The sequence below is a fragment of the Oncorhynchus keta genome, chromosome 28 (assembly GCF_023373465.1).
Source record: "Oncorhynchus keta strain PuntledgeMale-10-30-2019 chromosome 28, Oket_V2, whole genome shotgun sequence".
NCBI lineage: Eukaryota > Metazoa > Chordata > Actinopteri > Salmoniformes > Salmonidae > Oncorhynchus > Oncorhynchus keta.
The window spans coordinates 31,906,459-31,926,468 of NC_068448.1; the positions used below are offsets into that span (position 1 = coordinate 31,906,459).

The 20,010-nt window shown below is 46.6% G+C and overlaps 1 protein-coding gene across 50 annotated transcripts in view; it reads right to left on the reverse strand.

Moving 5' to 3' along the window:
* The window catches only part of LOC118361031 (kelch domain-containing protein 8B), a 155,984-nt gene that overhangs the window by 23,406 nt on the left and 112,568 nt on the right, over positions 1-20,010 (reverse strand). For all 50 annotated transcript variants that reach the window (XM_052482783.1, XM_052482773.1, XM_052482803.1 and 47 more), the window contains exon 5: positions 15,019-15,243. In XM_052482783.1, the coding sequence (XP_052338743.1) occupies positions 15,019-15,243 (225 nt within the window). The remainder of the gene's footprint in view (positions 1-15,018; positions 15,244-20,010) is intronic.

Consider the following 20,010-nt stretch of genomic DNA (forward strand, 5'->3'; position numbering starts at 1 on the left):
CTCCGGTAGCCTCTGGAACTGCCGATCTGCGGCCAACAAGGCAGAGTTCATCTCAGCCTATGCCTCCCTCCAGTCCCTCGACTTCTTGGCACTGACGGAAACATGGATTACCACAGACAACACTGCTACTCCTACTGCTCTCTCTTCGTCCGCCCACGTGTTCTCGCACACCCCGAGAGCTTCTGGTCAGCGGGGTGGTGGCACCGGGATCTTCATCTCTCCCAAGTGGTCATTCTCTCTTTCTCCCCTTACCCATCTGTCTATCGCCTCCTTTGAATTCCATGCTGTCACAGTTACCAGCCCTTTCAAGCTTAACATCCTTATCATTTATCGCCCTCCAGGTTCCCTCGGAGAGTTCATCAATGAGCTTGATACCTTGATAAGCTCCTTTCCTGAGGACGGCTCACCTCTCACAGTGCTGGGCGACTTTAACCTCCCCACGTCTACCTTTGACTCATTCTTTCCACTCCTCTCCTCTTTTGACCTCACCCTCTCACCTTCCCCCCCCTACTCACAAGGCAGGCAATACGCTCGACCTCATCTTTACTAGATGCTGTTCTTCCACTAACCTTATTGCAACTCCCCTCCAAGTCTCCGACCACTACCTTGTATCCTTTTCCCTCTCGCTCTCATCTAACACCTCCCACACTGCCCCTACTCAGATGGTATCGCGCCGTCCCAACCTTTCGCTCTCTCTCCCCCGCTACTCTCTCCTCTTCCATCCTATCATCTCTTCCCTCTGCTCAAACCTTCTCCAACCTATCTCCTGATGCTGCCTCCTCAACCCTCCTCTCCTCCCTTTCTGCATCCTTTGACTCTCTATGTCCCCTATCCTCCAGGCCGGCTCGGTCCTCCCCTCCCGCCCCGTGGCTCGACGACTCATTGCGAGCTCACAGAACAGGGCTCCGGGCAGCCGAGCGGAAATGGAGGAAAACTCGCCTCCCTGCGGACCTGGCATCCTTTCACTCCCTCCTCTCTACATTTTCCTCCTCTGTCTCTGCTGCTGAAGCCATTTTCTACCACTCTAAATTCCAAGCATCTGCCTCTAACCCTAGGAAGCTCTTTGCCACCTTCTCCTCCCTCCTGAATCCTCCTCCCCCCTCCCTCTCTGCAGATGACTTTGTCAACCACTTTGAAAAGAAGGTTGACGACATCCGATCCTCGTTTGCTAAGTCAAACGGCACCGCTGGTTCTGCTCACACTGCCCTACCCTGTGCTCTGACCTCTTTCTCCCCTCTCTCTCCAGATGAAATCTCGCGTCTTGTGACGGCCGGCCGCCCAACAACCTGCCCGCTTGACCCTATCCCCTCCTCTCTTCTCCAGACCATTTCCGGAGACCTTCTCCCTTACCTCACCTCGCTCATCAACTCATCCCTGACCGCTGGCTACGTCCCTTCCGTCTTCAAGAGAGCGAGAGTTGCACCCCTTCTGAAAAAACCTACACTCGATCCCTCCGATGTCAACAACTACAGACCAGTATCCCTTCTTTCTTTTCTCTCCAAAACTCTTGAACGTGCCGTCCTTGGCCAGCTCTCCCGCTATCTCTCTCTGAATGACCTTCTCGATCCAAATCAGTCAGGTTTCAAGACTAGTCATTCAACTGAGACTGCTCTTCTCTGTATCACGGAGGCGCTCCGCACCGCTAAAGCTAACTCTCTCTCCTCTGCTCTCATCCTTCTAGACCTATCGGCTGCCTTCGATACTGTGAACCATCAGATCCTCCTCTCCACCCTCTCCGAGTTGAGCATCTCCGGCGCGGCCCACGCTTGGATTGCGTCCTACCTGACAGGTCGCTCCTACCAGGTGGCGTGGCGAGAATCTGTCTCCTCACCACGCGCTCTCACCACTGGTGTCCCCCAGGGCTCTGTTCTAGGCCCTCTCCTATTCTCGCTATACACCAAGTCACTTGGCTCTGTCATAACCTCACATGGTCTCTCCTATCATTGCTATGCAGACGACACACAATTAATCTTCTCCTTTCCCCCTTCTGATGACCAGGTGGCGAATCGCATCTCTGCATGTCTGGCAGACATATCAGTGTGGATGACGGATCACCACCTCAAGCTGAACCTCGGCAAGACGGAGCTGCTCTTCCTCCCGGGAAGGACTGCCCGTTCCATGATCTCGCCATCACGGTTGACAACTCCATTGTGTCCTCCTCCCAGAGCGCTAAGAACCTTGGCGTGATCCTGGACAACACCCTGTCGTTCTCAACTAACATCAAGGCGGTGGCCCGTTCCTGTAGGTTCATGCTCTACAACATCCGCAGAGTTCGACCCTGCCTCACACAGGAAGCGGCGCAGGTCCTAATCCAGGCACTTGTCATCTCCCGTCTGGATTACTGCAACTCGCTGTTGGCTGGGCTCCCTGCCTGTGCCATTAAACCCCTACAACTCATCCAGAACGCCGCAGCCCGTCTGGTGTTCAACCTTCCCAAGTTCTCTCACGTCACCCCGCTCCTCCGCTCTCTCCACTGGCTTCCAGTTGAAGCTCGCATCCGCTACAAGACCATGGTGCTTGCCTACGGAGCTGTGAGGGGAACGGCACCTCAGTACCTCCAGGCTCTGATCAGGCCCTACACCCAAACAAGGGCACTGCGTTCATCCACCTCTGGCCTGCTCGCCTCCCTACCACTGAGGAAGTACAGTTCCCGCTCAGCCCAGTCAAAACTGTTCGCTGCTCTGGCCCCCAATGGTGGAACAAACTCCCTCACGACGCCAGGACAGCGGAGTCAATCACCACCTTCCGGAGACACCTGAAACCCCACCTCTTTAAGGAATACCTAGGATAGGATAAGTAATCCTTCTCACCCCCCTTTAAGATTTAGATGCACTATTGTAAAGTGACTGTTCTACTGGATGTCATAAGGTGAATGCACCAATTTGTAAGTCGCTCTGGATAAGAGCGTCTGCTAAATGACTTAAATGTAAATGTAATGAAAATTACAGGCCTCTCATCTTTAAGTGGGAGAACTTGCACAAATACTTTTTTGCCCCACTGTATATACAAACACACACACACACACACACACACACACACACACACACACACACACACACACACACACACACACACACACACACACACACACACACACACACACACACACACACACACACACACACACACAGTGTGTTGACTGACAGGTGAGTTAGGCAGAGAACAGTGCCCCAGCTGGAATATAGAAGCCATGTGTTTATTTAAAGCCCAGAATCAATCCTCTCTCTCTTTCACACACTACCACTTCTGACTCCAATCACCTCGCTCAATAACCCACAGCCTACCTCTCTCTCTCTTACCCACCGCAGCATCTCCTGCCACATACTCTGACATCTCCCCAACGGGAGGATGCAATATTCCTCTCCACTACATTTCCAAGGACATCAAGCGGCCGGGAGTGGAAAGGAAAATATATAGCCTAGTAAATGCAATCACTCTATGTGGTTCCATTCACTGAGTCTCTGGGGGAGCAGAATGTGCTGTCAGAGGAATTATGGGAAAAGGATCCCTATCTTGTTCGAGATGTGAAAATGAAGCCTATGACTGAGCAGAACAGTACTTTGTGACATACGGTGGGCGATATGGCATTGAGGTCCACGTTGGTCTCCTTTGTGCCATCCATTCTCCAGATTGTCTGCTCCATCGACTGACTGACAGGAGTGTATTCATGATGGCATACAGTACAGCCCGGCCCTCATTAAAAATACACATCGATCTATACAGTCATGTTTGAATCTCAGGTCCTCCCTTCCTATACGCCCGATGGATAAATATAGCCTGTTAATCAGGTCCACTCTCACACACACAAACACAGCCAGGGTCTCAGGTTTGATTACTTGCATTCTGAGATTAATTACAAAGATCAATGTGATAATCCACAGGTCTCATGAGGCGAGAGGGACTGTATAGAAGCCCACTCGACATGCCATTTTCACATGCTGCCACGCTTAGCTTCCTACTGTATGTGTGTGCCTGTGTAGTAGATGTACTGTATGTGTGTGCCTGTGTAGTAGATGTACTGTATGTGTGTGCCTGTGTAGTAGATGTACTGTATGTGTGTGCCTGTGTAATAGATGTACTGTATGTGTGTGCCTGTGTAGTAGATGTACTGTATGTGTGTGCCTGTGTAGTAGATGTACTGTATGTGTGTGCCTGTGTAGTAGATGTACTGTATGTGTGTGCCTGTGTAGTAGATGTACTGTATGTGTGTGCCTGTGTAATAGATGTACTGTATGTGTGTGCCTGTGTAGTAGATGTACTGTATGTGTGTGCCTGTGTAGTAGATGTACTGTATGTGTGTGCCTGTGTAGTAGATGTACTGTATGTGTGTGCCTGTGTAGTAGATGTACTGTATGCGTGTGGCCGAAATCACCCTCTTCCACTTTACACTGCAGGCAGGTAGGCAGGCAGACAGACAGGGAGACAGACAGGCAGGCAGACAGGCAGACATGGAGATGGATTCAAGTTCATGGGGTTTTAGGTGAGAGGAAAGGTAAAGAGAAGGATAATTGTTTGACAGAAGAAGAGAGGAGGAGATGGCTAAGAGGGGTGGCATCAGTGGAGTGGTGAGAGAGCGGCGAGGTGTTACTGACAAAATGTGAATGTATTTTTGATGGCATCATTGGACACAGCCGTAACATGCTTTTACAATACAAAGAGTGTGTCAGTGGTTGAATACAGCAAAGGAAACACAAGTGGTGTATGAACAGTACTATTACAGAGACAGCCGGGGCATAATATCTAAATAAACAGGGGTGACAACACATATCAAACACACTAGGTTACACTCCCAAAGTCTGTCAGTGGACATGATCAACTCTAATACAGGCAATTAGATTTGGAAATGAGGCCTGCTGTTTGATTCTGCAGTGCTTTGTCATTGGGCCGAATAGTGAAATAAGGCACAGTCACACGCGCTAGGGAGGTAGTGTAGGAATAAAACCCACAGAAAGCTTACTTACAGCTGGCCTCAGCCCGTGAAACACACCCCATAATCTACTGTACAGTCCCTGTTCAATACCCTGAGCCCCAGAGAAACCATATCAAATCTGCCTCGCTGGCTGATTCTACAGACAAAAATTAAGACAAATAGGTAGTTTAATACGAGAGATAGACTACTAGAAGTGCCCTAGCTTTACACACAAAAAAAACATATTTATTTCAAATTTCGTGCACAAATTTGTTTACATCCCTGTTAGTGAGCATTTCTCCATTGCCAAAATAATCCATCCACCTGACAGGTGTGGCATATCAACAAGCAGATTAAACAGCATGATCATTACACAGGTGCACCTTGTGCTGGGGGGGGGGGAATAAAAGGCCACTCTAAAATGTGCAGTTTTGTCACACAACACAATGCCACAGATGTCTCAAGTTTTGAGGGAGCGTGCAATTGGCATTCTGACTGTAGGAATGTCCACCAGAGCTGTTGCCAGAGAATTGAAAGTTAATTTCTCAACCACAAGCCGCCTCCAACGTTGTTTTAGAGAATTTGGCAGTACGTCCAAATCGGCCTCGCAACCGCAGACCACGTCAGCCTAGAACCTCTACATCCGGCTTCTTCACCTGCGGTATCATGTGAGACCAGCCACCTGGACAGGTGATGAAACTGTGGGTTTGCACAACCAAGAATTTCTGCACAAACTGTCAGAAACAGTATCAAGGAAGTTCATCTGCATACTCGTCGTACTCACCAGCGTCTTGACCCGACTACAGTTCGGTGTCGTAAACGACTTCAGTGGGCAAATGATCACCTTGAAGGCAGCTGGCACACTGGAGAAATGTGCTCCTCGTGGATGAATCCCGGTTTCAATTGTACCGGGCAGATGGCAGACCGTGTGTATGGCGTTGTGTGGGCAGCGTTTTCCTGATGTCAACGTTGTGAACAGAGTGACCAATGGTGGCGGTGGGGTTACGATATGAGCAGACATAAGCTAAGGACAATGAACCCAATTGTATTTTATTAATGTCAATTTTAATGCACAGCGATACTGTGACGAGTACCTGAGGCCCATTGTCGTGCCATTCATCCATCACCATCACCTCATGTTTCAGCATGATAATGCACGGCCCAAGTTGCAAGGACCTGTACACAATTCCTGGATGCTTAAAATGTCCCATGTCTTCCATGGCCTGCATACTCTACTCATCAGACATGTCACCCATTGAGCATGTTTGGGACACTCTGGATCGATGTGTACGACAGCGTGTTCCAGTTTCCACCAATATACAGCAACTTCGCACAGCCAATGAAGAGAATTGGAACAACATTCACACAGACCACAATCAACAGCCTGATCAACTCTATGTGAAGGAGATGTGTTGCACTGCATGAGGCAAATGGTGGTCACACTAGATACTGACTAGATAACAGATGCATTTCTGTATTCTCAGTCATGTGAAACCCATAGATTAAGGCCTAATGAATTTATTTCAATTGACCGATTTCCTTAAATGAACCGTAACTCAGTAACGTCTTTGAAATTGTTGCATGTTGCGTTAATAATTTTTATTCAGTGTATTTTATTAGTGGAGTGCTGGAGAATGGAGGATGTTGACAGACCTCTATCAACAACCATGACCTTCTCTTGGTTGGATCTATCACGTCTCTACAGATGAAGAGAGAAGATGTAGAAGGAACCACAGAATGACTGGTCTGAGCCCGTAGCCACAAAGCATCTCAGAGTAGAAGTGCTGATCTAGGAGCAGTTCTACCTTTTAAATCATAGTTTATAATATTACACGAACAGATCCAAGATCAGCTTTGATTGTGATCGATGTGATTGCTGCAGAGTGAATGAATGTCAGCTAAATGAGACAGGGCCAGCAAGACCCTGCTGCTGTTGACTCGTCTCAGTCAAACTGCTGTGGGCTCCTAGAATATAGTACAGGATGCCTACCTAGCTACAGTAATTCAGACTGCTGTATACTGCCCAATTTCCTTTAGGAGGCCAAATGATTTAGCTGTACGGTAACATGATTTCTGACCCCTAGATAATGCTTCTGTAGTCTACACACATCACTGTTCTTTCACTCGCCCCTACTTGAATATAAATCAGGCCATCGGTTCTATTATCGCCATGGCGGAAGTAAATCCACGCTGCAGGGAGTATTTACCCTGTTTGGATGCAACGTCCAACATCTCTGCGGCAGGTTTACTCGAGTCACTTACTTTTAAATCACAGGATTTTTCATTAAAGCAGTCAAATGACCTGTTAAACATGTATCAACATAATTATTATTATCATCAAGACGCACAAGGAGCATAGTTAATCATTTTAATTGAAATATAATTCCGCCCTAAACTACCGAGGAATTTCCACTATTCAGTTGGTGAGAAAGAAATGGTTATAATAATCTGTGCAACTCTCACGTTCTATTTAAAATATGTCCTTAGGAGTTAACCATGAGACTAAAAGCTGAATAACAAGCATAGATTTTTTCCAGTGAAAATGTCAGACATTTTTCAATTTATTATTTTCACGTCCCATAATTCATTTCAGTTCATTACTGTGTAATCTGCTTCTCTGTATTATCAGTGATTGGGCATCATGCCGGGAATACTGTATCAGTAGCAACAGATGGAAGGGAGAAATGGAAGGCTATGGAATGTGATGGAGGTTTTGTATTCAGGTTATGTTCTTTGCAGGCCTTTATACACTACAAACACACAGTAGTCGAGAAAGAAAGAAAGGGGAAGTCAGTTTGAGAAGGGGTAAGAAGGTCCCTGGTGACATTAGGGTGTTTTCTGTTGGAATATCAAAGAGGTTCCTCTCCATCCCTAGAGGGGTGACTTTGATTGACATGCCGTCTCTAGGAAACATCTAGGAAACACCTCATCATGCACCACCAATTGAACTTTGAGAGTAAACGGTAACTGTGAGGAACCTTTGATTGATAGAGGCATTGAGACAAGCTCCATTTTGATTTAGTGATGACTTCTGCCCAGATCTAATCTCTTTATATTTCAGATAAACCTTATCTTAACTGGAGGCTTTTAGCTGAATCAAACTAGTGGGGAATGCGGAGGTTAGAAACTAGTGTTTGATCATGAGGTGAGGTACCACCTCAAAAGGCAGCCAGTATACAACAGAACATCCTATTTTCTACGATCTACAACATAGAATCTATGTAGATCAACCCCTCCCTCAATTGCATCCCATAAGCCCCCCCCAAAAAAGCCTTTTCAGCCCCCACAGAAGTGTAGACTCACCAGGGACATAGTACAATTTGTGTAGGCCTCTAAGCCCTGTTTGCACCAAAGGCCTACTCTCATCCCCCTACTCTGCCCTAAGCACCATAACCTACACTAATCACATTAACAGCTGGCATTCAGTGAGAGAGGAGGGAAGGAAGTGCGTTAAGAAAAATACAAACACAGAAAGTTACAGACCCAGATAGGGCATGATATTGAGTGGGCTAGAGGGTGTACAGTGTATTACGCTGCTCTGGTAAAAGTTACTGATTGATCAATTAGCCAGTAGCCATTAAAGTTTGTCAGTACCTCTCCCCAATAACAGCAGAGTGAAAGGGAAGTGTGATGAAGTTGGCCATTACCTCGTGCACATAAGGTTTCTTGAAGTCAGAAACAGTTCCTCAACATTTTGAATTAGTCAATAAATAGATAAATACAGGTTCAAATCAGGCTAAGAGCTAAAATGCTGAAACAACAATTAAAATATCATAAAACCTAGCAAAGATGCTTTCCTCTATCCTTGCTTCCAACTAACGCCTTCTTATTTAACAGCAGTTGGCATCCTATATGTTGCATTACCACCCCCAACTGAACTATAGTATAGATCCATTACACTGTGATATAAAAAGGAAACCAGGAAAAATACAAAAATATACATATTTTTAATTACCCTACCAACTAACCCTATACTCATTAAAACTTTATTCCACTACTTTAACCCTCTCTGATCCAACCACAGGCCGACGATCTGAGAGGACGGGACACTACCACTCAACACACCCTGTAACACACCCTCTTCTGAAGTCAAATCTCCTACCCCCAATAACTTCTCTGCAGCTGCCACCACAAAATCTATTTTCTGTGATTTACGTTCCATCGCTGCGGTACAGTTGATAACCATTGCTATGAATGCTAAAAAGCCAAACTTAATGAAACATATCACTCATTAGCCAATCCCTCTGTTCTGTCATAGTACTACTATTCACAGGGATCCTCTCAGAATCACTCTCCCTTCATCCCTCCTCTACCTTCTTCACTACCTCAGCATACGACACCTTCTGCACTACTCTGACCCTGGTCACCTCAACCTGCCTCTCTCGTACCGGACACTCCGTCTGCGTCACTCCAAATGGCAGGCGTCACAAACACCAGGAACCTTCAACTGCTCCACCTCCACACTTAACGCTATCCCAGAAATCACTCCCTCCAACGGTGCCCTGCACCTAAGCGTAAAGCAAGATACAGGTCTTTCCCCAAATTGCATCACATGGAGCGCCTGCTCCCTTCAACAGATTCCCACCCATCCTCTACCTCCCTCAGTCTTTTCAGCCTCACCGCTCATTCCCTCTAATCCTCCTCCTTTATCCAATTACTGACTTGTTCTGAAAATGTTCTACTTTTCAAGTCTAAATCTCTTTTTTTGCCATAATTCTCAGAGAAACTATTAACCAGAGAGGCAGCCAGAGGATAAAAACTCACTCTCCACCATCGGCCCTCTACAAACCAACCACCATAATGGCTTTTAACATGGCGCCTGGGGGGGTGCTTAAGAGGGAAGGATCTTAATATTGAGTCTTCAATAATAGCTCCTTCATGGGAACTCAAGATGATAATTCAGCCATTACCATTAAGCAGATGTGCAGTACTTAACGTGAGACTGGGATGGGAATTCAAATGTGTGCATAATAATAGCTATAGAGCACCGGGTCAATTGGATCCCCTTCGTATGGCTGAGTGGCATGTTTCCAGGCTCCTTCATGCGGCTGAGTGGCATGTTTCCCAGGCATGGCTGCTCCTTCGTATGGCTGAGTGGCATGTTTCCCAGGCTCCTTCATGCGGCTGATTGGCATGTTTCCCAGGCATGGTTGCTCCTTCGTATGGCTGAGTGGCATGTTTCCCAGGCTCCTTCATGCGGCAAAGTGGCATGTTTCCCAGGCTCCTTCATGCGGCTGATTGGCATGTTTCCCAGGCATGGTTGCTCCTTCGTATGGCTGAGTGGCATGTTTCCAGGCTCCTTCATGCGGCTGAGTGGCATGTTTCCCAGGCATGGCTACTCCTTCGTATGGCTGAGTGGCATGTTTCCAGGCTCCTTCATGCGGCTGAGTGGCATGTTTCCCAGGCTCCTTCATGCGGCTGAGTGGCATGTTTCCCAGGCATAGCTGCTCCTTCGTATGGCTGAGTGGCATGTTTCCAGGCTCCTTCATGCGGCTGAGTGGCATGTTTCCCAGGCATGGCTGCTCCTTCGTATGGCTGAGTGGCATGTTTCCCAGGCATGGCTGCTCCTTCGTATGGCTGAGTGGCATGTTTCCCAGGCATGGATGCTCCTTCATATGGCTAAGTGGCATGTTTCCCAGGCATGGCTGCTCCTTCGTATGGCTGAGTGGCATGTTTCCCAGGCATGGCTGCTCCTTCGTATGGCTGAGTGGCATGTTTCCCAGGCATGGCTGCTCCTTCGTATGGCTGAGTGGCATGTTTCCCAGGCATGACTGCTCCTTCGTATGGCTGAGTGGCATGTTTCCCAGGCATGGCTGCTCCTTCGTATGGCTGAGTGGCATGTTTCCCAGGCATGGCTGCTCCTTCGTATGGCTGAGTGGCATGTTTCCCAGGCATGGCTGCTCCTTCGTATGGCTGAGTGGCATGTTTCCCAGGCATGACTGCTCCTTCGTATGGCTGAGTGGCATGTTTCCCAGGCTCCTTCATGTGGCTAAGTGGCATGTTTCCCAGGCATGGCTGCTCCTTCGTATGGCTGAGTGGCATGTTTCCCAGGCATGGATGCTCCTTCGTATGGCTGAGTGGCATGTTTCCCAGGCATGGATGCTCCTTCGTATGGCTGAGTGGCATGTTTCCCAGGCATGGCTGCTCCTTCATATGGCTGAGTGGCATGTTTCCCAGGCATGGCTGCTCCTTCATATGGCTAAGTGGCATGTTTCCCAGGCATGGCTGCTCCTTCATATGGCTGAGTGGCATGTTTCCCAGGCATGACTGCTCCTTCATATGGCTGAGTGGCATGTTTCCCAGGCATGGCTGCTCCTTCATATGGCTGAGTGGCATGTTTCCCAGGCATGACTGCTCCTTCATATGGCTGAGTGGCATGTTTCCTCCCTTCAATTCCCTTCAATTCATGGTTCGGTTTGATGGAAACTAAAAGGTTTTCTCCAAAAATAATTTCAACTGAAAGAGTAAGTCAAATGTTCCGTTCAACAGTGAAATCCTAAAGACATGAATACTCCGTTTAAGCACATGGTCGACAGCCAGTATTGATTGAGGTAAACACCGTGTAGTCAAGAAGGTGTATGGTAAGAGCCAGAGTGGTGGGACTAGTCCCTCTGTCTGTTCCTTCTTCTTCACCCTATTAGGCTCATAGTCACACATGCTGTCACCCACCAACACACCCACTGTACATAAAACATACTGTATTATCTCCAGGCTGCACAGTAATAGGTGAGGTGATAATGGAATTATGGCCACCTCGCTCTCTCTCCCGCTCTCTTACACACACACATGCACGCACACGCACACAACCCACACTATGTTCCATTAACTGGGCATGCTGTGCAGCCATTCATTTTCATGATGGGACATTTACATGCAAACTGGCTTGATTAAAACATTTGAGGATGTAAAAATGAACCGGTTACAAGCTGCATAACCCTCCTGCTTCATGTAACCAGCCCTAATGTATTAGACTCAAATATATTACATTGCAGCACAGTACAATGGAATTTTCTTCACGACAGGCCTATCTTTCATAGCCTGGCTGACGCAACTCACGTGACTCACAGCCCAGGGAGAGCTGAGACACACTGGTCTGGGTAGGAGGCTATTGTAAATGCAGTATTCGCTCAGAAATTGAGCGGACGCATTGATTGGTTCTCTCAAAAGTTGCATCGATTGGTTGCAATCAATGCATCCGCACAATTTCTGAGCGATTTGAAAATCCAACAGTTCTAATGGAAGGGGGCAGTGCTCAGGGCTGTGTGCGGCTGTCCATGTGGGTGTTTGTGTGAGAAAGACACAAAGGAGACACAAAGGAGAACCAACCAGTAAAAGCACAGCCCCCTTCATTATCCATGCATCATACCGACAACATCAAGACAGCCTTTCCAGACTCTGAAGTCAGGAGGACTTTGAGTTAGGTGTTAGCCAGACTATATCTTCATGCATTCCCCTACAAAAGAGAAACTCCATGAAATGTGTAACAATTGCATTGACACCAGTAGGAAGCGTTTAAATATCCATCAGTTCTGTGTCTTTACAACAAGTTTCTCTTTCTACTATTCACTGCATCGGAATAGACACTTCTAAAATGGAATTTCATGACTATCCTACGAGGCAGAGGGAGATTGAATATAAATGCACTTCTTTGACTGGGCCTGTTTTTGAGCTGCTATTCTATTATCGGTCTGAGGCGATTGCCTGGCCACCGTGCCTTGAGTTTACCCCTGGGTCCTAGCAGGGACGCAATGAATGGAAAGGAATTGAGAGGGAGACAGAGCACACTAACCACAAAATCGCTCACCCATTAAGGACACACACGGGATGACACACACACACACACACACAGGAGGTCACATTTTCACCGTGAAAAGCTTTGGATGCTTTGTTCTTCAGAATAAATCCAGATCTTCAAAAGCCAAATGAAACTAAACTCATCTGGCTTTTAATTTCAGCAACTGCAAAGGTTATACAGTATGCCTTATATCAGGACCGGAAATGCACAGCAGGGAGTAAAATATGAAATGTTAATATGGACAGAGAATAAGATTCCCCTCCCACATGCACGCACACGCACACAGACACACACGCTGGGATTAATCCAGAAGTGGAAGGCGAATCATACACAGCACAGTTCTGGAATATCTGTCTCAGTGTACCAGTACGCTGCTGCAGTAGGCAAACATGTGTGATCAAGACCCCATTCGACGGCTCTGTGACTCAGTAACACCCAAACCCACCTTGCCTGACCTCAAGCAGGGATATGCTTTCAACAGTAGTGGAAAGATACAGAAGTGTTTTCTTAGTAGATGTGTTAGGAGAGTAAGCCGAGTGTGTGACAGTAGATAAGGGTTGAGTTGAGTTTATATAACTGAGGTTGATATTACACATTTATGGGTAGCATATACAGTTGAAGTCGGAAGTTTACATACACTTTAGCCAATTACATTTAAACTCAGTTTTTCACAATTCCTGACATTTAATCCTAGTAAAAATTCCCTGTCTTAGATCACTTTATTTTAAGAATGTGAAATGTCAGAATAATAGTACAGATAATGATTTATTTCAGCTTTTATTTCTTTCATCGCATTCCCAGTGGGTCAGAAGTTTGCATACACTCAATTAGTATTTGGTAGCATTGTCTTTAAATTGTTTAACTTGGGTCAAAGTTTCATGTAGCCTCACACAAGCTTCCCACAAAAAGTTGAGTGAATTTTGGCCCATTCCTCCTGACAGAGCTGGTGTAACTGAGTCAGGTTTGTAGGCCTCCTTTGCTCGCACACACTTTTTCTGTTCTGCCCACACATTTTCTATAGGATTGAGTTCAGGGCTTTGTGATGACCACTCCAATACCTTGACTTTGTTGTCCTTAAGCCATTTTGACACAACTTTGGAAGTATGCTTGGGGTCATTGTCCATTTGGAAGACCAATTTGCAAGCAAGCTTTAACTTCCTGACTGATGTCTTGAGATGCTGCTTCAATATATCCACATACCTTTCCACCCTCATGATGCCATCTATTTTGTGAAGTGCACCAGTCCCTCCTGCAGCAAAGCACCCCCACAACATGATGCTGCCACCCCCGTGCTTCACGGTTGGGATGGGTGTTCTTTGGCTTGCAAACCTCGATCTTTGTCCCCATGTGCAGTTGCAAACCGTAGTCTGGCTTTTTTATGGCGGTTTTGGAGCAGTGGCTTCTTCCTTGCTGAGCGGACTTTCAGGTTATGTCGATGTAGGACTCGTTTTACTGTGGATATAGATACTTTTGTACCTGTTTCCTCCAGCATCTTCACAAAGTCCTTTGCTGTTCTTCTGGGATTGATTTGCACTTTTGGCAACAAAGTACATTCATCTCTAGGAGACAGATCTCCTTCCTGAGTGGTATGACGGCTGTGTGGTCCCATGGTGTTTACTCTAGCATACTATTGCTTGTACAGATGAACCTAGCACCTTCAGGCATTTGGAAATTGCTCCCAAGGATGAACCAGACTTGTGAAGGTCTATAATTTTTTTTCTGAGGTCTTGGCTGATTTCTTTTGATTTTCCCATGATGTCAAGCAAAGAGGCACTGAGTTTGAAGGTAGGTCTTGAAATACATCCACAGGTACACCTCCAATTGACTCAAATGATGTCAATTAGCCTATCAGAAGCTTCTAAAACCATTACATTTTCTGTAGCTTTCCAAGCTGTTTAAAGGCACAGTCAACCTAGTGTATGTAAACCTCTGACCCCCTGGTATTGTGATACAGTGAATTATAAGTTAAATAATCTGTCTGTAAACAATTGTTGTAAAAATGACTTGTGTCATGCACAAAGTAGATGTCCTAACCGACTTGCCAAAGCTATAGTTTGTTAACAAGAAATTTGTGGAGTGGTTGAAAAACTACTTTTAATGACTCCAACCTAAGTGTATGTAAACTTCTGACTTCAATTGTATAGGGGGTGACAGAATGCTGAGCCAAATAAGTTCATCTTGCAAGTCTGGCTGATTGAACTAGAGTACTGGAGCCCCAAGATACAATATAAATGAACAATATATATTGTTTTCTTTAATTGTGTGACTGGAGCCCCTGTAAGCATGTGTCTGTGTAAACTCTGAATTGACTCACCCTGTTCTGGGTCATACTCCTCCACTGTGCTGACGAAGTGTGGTCTGGAGTAGAAGTTGTGGGGGCCAGGCTGCTGGAGCCCTCCCAGGCTGAAGAAGCCCCGGTCGGTAGCAGCACAGCAGGCGAAGGCCCGGCGGCTGGGGATGCAGGGGTAATGCGTCCAGCTCTTCATTTCCAGGTCAAAGGCCTCGAAGGCTGTGACAGGAAGCTTGCCCTGACGCCCACCTGCCAGGGAGGAATGGAGAGAAAGGAGAGAGGGTCAGAAGGAGTGGGCAGCAGGGCATGAGAGAGAAGGAATGAGAGAGGAGAGAGATGACAGGTCAGAATAGGTGGGAGGGACGAGATGTGAGAGCGAGGGAGAAACAGTTATAAAAATGAATAATAATAACTAAATAAAAACAACATTGGCACTAAATGGATGGTTGGAAATGGTTGACCTTCATTATCTGATTCCATATCTGATAGGAGCAGCCAAATATAAGCTTGGCACATCCAGATATTAAGATATTTGTATTCTCTCGTTCCATTGGTTTCTCACCTTTCTGATCCTCCCTCTCGCTCTCTCCCCCATGCTCACTCCTGACCCAACAAAACCCACCAAACATGACAGGTACCCAGAGAGAGTGTGTGTGTGTGTGTGTGTGTGTGTGTGTGTGTGTGTGTGTAGAGTTTTCCACTTTGGGTCTGGCTGGCAGTGTGTATAGTGAAGATCATACAGCGTGTCAGTCACTCTGCTATGCTGTTGGACCTGCAGGTAGTGAGAAAGGTGTGGATCCTATTGGACTTGGGCTAAAGTTTCTATCCGTGTTTGAGTAGACAGTTTGCACTACAGCATGTCGGTGTCAGAGGCTTGATCAGCCTGGACCTGCCGACAGTATTCCCCCTGTGATCACACACTGATTGCTGACACAGACACAAAGCCTGACATGGCGTGCTACAGGTAATATTCATCTGGTTTTATTCATGGACATCACATGTCACAGTCTGTGTATTCAGTTACATACGACATTATTATTCATCCAAAGAAAACAACTCAAAGGGAGGTAACAGACACATCCTACTGTCGTCCAATGAGCCAAGAAAAGTGTTTGTGCCTGTTCAATTAATCATAACACAGAGTAGAGGGACATTAGACGAGTAGCACTGCTTAATTTTTCTAACTGTGTACATTTATTCGATTTACAGTACGTACATGTACGTACATATTGTACAGGGGTGTGGTTGTTATATTGTAACAGTATAACAATGTGATTAGCATAAGGCTAATGAGCAGCCCCGGCCCCTCTCCTACTCAGGAAGCTGAAACATGGGAGTTTGGGAAATGCTCTGTGGAAAATGTCACATTTACTACACGTCTTCAGTTCAGATCCCTGGTTGTCACACTGGAGTCCAAAAGTATGGGTCTGCGCTGCAGGCTGAGCCTGTTACCTCTCGCCAGCCAGCGAGCACTGTCTGGCAGCCCTGTCTGGAAGCCATGCGGTCCTCCATCAGTAGACAGAGAGAGAGAGAGAGAGAGAGAGAGAGAGAGAGAGCAAGAGCGAGAGAGAGAGAGAGAGAGAGAGAGAGAGAGAGAGAGAGAGAGAGAGAATAAAATACAAGATAGGGACGAAGAATAGCTACACATTGCGGGCTGTACACCACTCAGAGTAGCAGCTGATGTACAGCTGGGCTCCGAAAAGCTTCTCACAGTGAAGATGGGCAGTATTCACATACACACCCACTCAGACAGCTTTGATGACAGACCGCCATATTGAACTGAACCTCATACACACTGGACTGGGTGAGAACTAACAGTCTGGCAGCCTGAAACACAGTCCCATATGCAAGACAAATCATTCTAGAAACCAATGCCACTTTATGACAGTTCTATCCATATAAGGTAGTCCGCATGCTACAATTTCAGCACCAATCTTATTTTGCCTGTACAACAACGTGTTTGTTTCACATTAAATAATTGAGTTTATGGAGTGCACTGAAAAGGCTACTATATACATGAAAAGGGCATCAACATGTAGCTAGAGTACACTATACATTGTGAACACAGGATCCTTCTCCTACACCTCAGCAGGGTGAAATTGATGGGAAGACCCTCGTCCACTTACCCTCAAATCAAATTTGATCAAATCTTATAATAAATCTTATTCACATGCTGAATACAACCAGTGTAGACCTTACAGTGAAACGCCTAACCAACAATGCAGTTTAAAAAAATACGGATGAGAATAAGAAATAAAAGTAACAAGTCATTAAAGAGCAGCAGTAAAATAACAATTACGAGACTATATACAGGGGGGTACCAATACAGAGTCATTGTGCAGGGGCACCGGTTAGTTGAGGTAGTATGTAAATGTAGGTGCAGTTTTTAAAATGACTATGCATAGATGATAACAGAGAATAGCAATGGTGTAAAAGGGGGGTGCAAATAGTCTGGGTAGCCATTTTATTAGATGTTCAGGAGTCTTATGGCTTGTGGGTAGAAGCTGTTTAAAAACCTCTTGGACCTAGACTTGGCGCTCCGGTACCGCTTGCCGTGTGGTAACAGAGAGAACAGTCTATGACTAGGATGGCTGGAGTCTTTGACCATTTTTAGGGCTTTCCTCTGACACCGGCTGGTATAGAGGTCCTGGATGTCAGGAAGCTTGGCCTCAGTGATGTCCTGGGCCATTCACACTACGCTCTCTAGTGCCTTGCAGTCGGAGGCTGAGCAGTTGCCATACCAGGTAGTGATGCAACCATTCGGGATGCTCTTGATGGTGCAGCTGTAGAACCTTTTGAGGATCTGAGGACCCATGACAAATCTTTTCAGTCTCCTGAGGGGGAATAGGTTATGTCGTGCCCACTTAATGATGGTGTTGGAGTCGAGCCTGGCCGTGGAGTCATGAGTGAACGGGAAGTACAGGAGGGGACTGAGCACGCATCCCTGAGGGGCCCCTGTGTTGAGGATCAGCATGCGGATGTGTTGTTACCCACCCTTAATACCTGGGGGCGACCCGTCAGGAAGTCCAGGATCAAGTTGCAGAGGGAGGTGTTTAGTCCCAGGGTCATTAGCTTAGTGATGACCTTGGAGAGCACTATGGTGTTGAACGCTGAGCTGTAGTCAATGAATAGCATTCTTCTAGGCAGAGTTCCTCTGTCCTGTGTCTGTGTTCTTTTGCCCATCTTCATCTTTTATTTTTATTGGCCAGTCTGAGATATGGCTTTTTCTTTACAAATCTGCCGAGAAGGCCAGCATCCTGGAGTCGCCTCTTCACTGTTGACATTGAGACGGGTGTTTTTCGGGTATATCTATCTGCCAGTTGAGGACATATGAGGCATCTGTTTCTCAAACTAGATACTCTAATGTACTTATCCTCTTGCTCAGTTGTGCACCGGGGCCTCCCACTCCTCTTTCTATTCTGTTTAGAGACAGTTTGTGCTGTTCTGTGAAGGGAGTAGTACACAGCATTGTACGATATCTTCAGTTTCTTGGCAATTTCTCACATGGAATAGCCTTCATTTCTCAGAACAAGAATAGATTGACGAGTTTCAGAAGATTGTTCTTTGTTAGCACATATAAAGCACCCACAAGCTACCGGTGGCTGAAAACACAATCATCGTGGGATGAACGAGTGACGAATTCCCAACCAAGGGTGGTCCATTTAAAAATCACTCCTTCCTCCACCGCCCCTTGCAAGTGTCAACTCGTCAGACGTAATGATACATCATCAGGAATGTCCACTTAATTTCAAGGCAGAGGGGATAGGGTGTGTCAGACAGACAGTAACATCAGACAGACAGACAGACAGACAGTAACATCAGACAGACAGACAGACAGTAACATCAGACAGACAGACAGGCAGGCAGGCAGGCAGGCAGGCAGGCAGGCAGGCAGGCAGGCAGGCAGGCAGGCAGGCAGGCAGGCAGGCAGGCAGGCAGGCAGGCAGGCAGGCAGGCAGGCAGGCAGGCAGGCAGGCAGGCAGGCAGGCAGGCAGGCAGGCAGGCAGGCAGGCAGGCAGGCAGGCAGGCAGGCAGGCAGGCAGGCAGGCAGGCAGGCAGGCAGGCAGGAGGCAGGCAGGCAGGCAGGCAGGCAGGCAGAGGCAGGCAGGCAGGCAGGCAGGACAGACAGACAGGCAGACAGACAGACAGACAGACAGACAGACAGACAGACAGACAGACAGACAGACAGACAGACAGACAGACAGACAGAGACAGACAGACAGACAGACAGACAGACAGACAGACATAGATAGATAGATAGATAGATAGATAGATAGATAGATAGATAGATAGATAGATAGATAGATAGATAGACAGACAGATAGATAGATAGATAGATAGATAGATAGATAGATAGATAGATAGATAGATAGATAGATAGATAGATAGATAGATAGATAGATAGATAGATAGATAGATAGACAGGCAGTAACACAAGATAGATGTACCAGCCATGGAGAGGAGGATGTGGTTATACTCTTTTGCTGGGAATGGAGATCACTTTTGAATATTCATAAGAAGCCATCTTTTTCAAATGTTTTCCCTCCTACACAGCCATCTATGTAGATGTCTCTACTCCTACAAGTTAAAAAAGTATTCTAAAACTAGGACTGTTGTCCACAGCTGCAGTGCTGGTACCAGTGAATGAATGTGAATAATGACCTATCTGTTTAATCTGTTCTCATGACCTATTTGAAATCAGATCGATCATGTTTGCTTAGAGACTCAGAGAACAGATCTACAGCTGTCCCTCACTCCCTGTTTGTTTTCTTTCTGTCTGTCCCTCACTCCCTGTCTGCTTTCTTTCTGTCTGTCCCTCACTCCCTGTCTGTTTTCTTTCTGTCTGTCCCTCACTCCCTGTCTGCTTTCTTTCTGTCTGTCCCTCACTCCCTGTCTGTTTTCTTTCTGTCTGTCCCTCACTCCCTGTCTGTTTTCTTTCTGTCTGTCCCTCACTCCCTGTCTGTTTTCTTTCTGTCTGTCCCTCACTCCCTGTTTGTTTTCTTTCTGTCTGTCCCT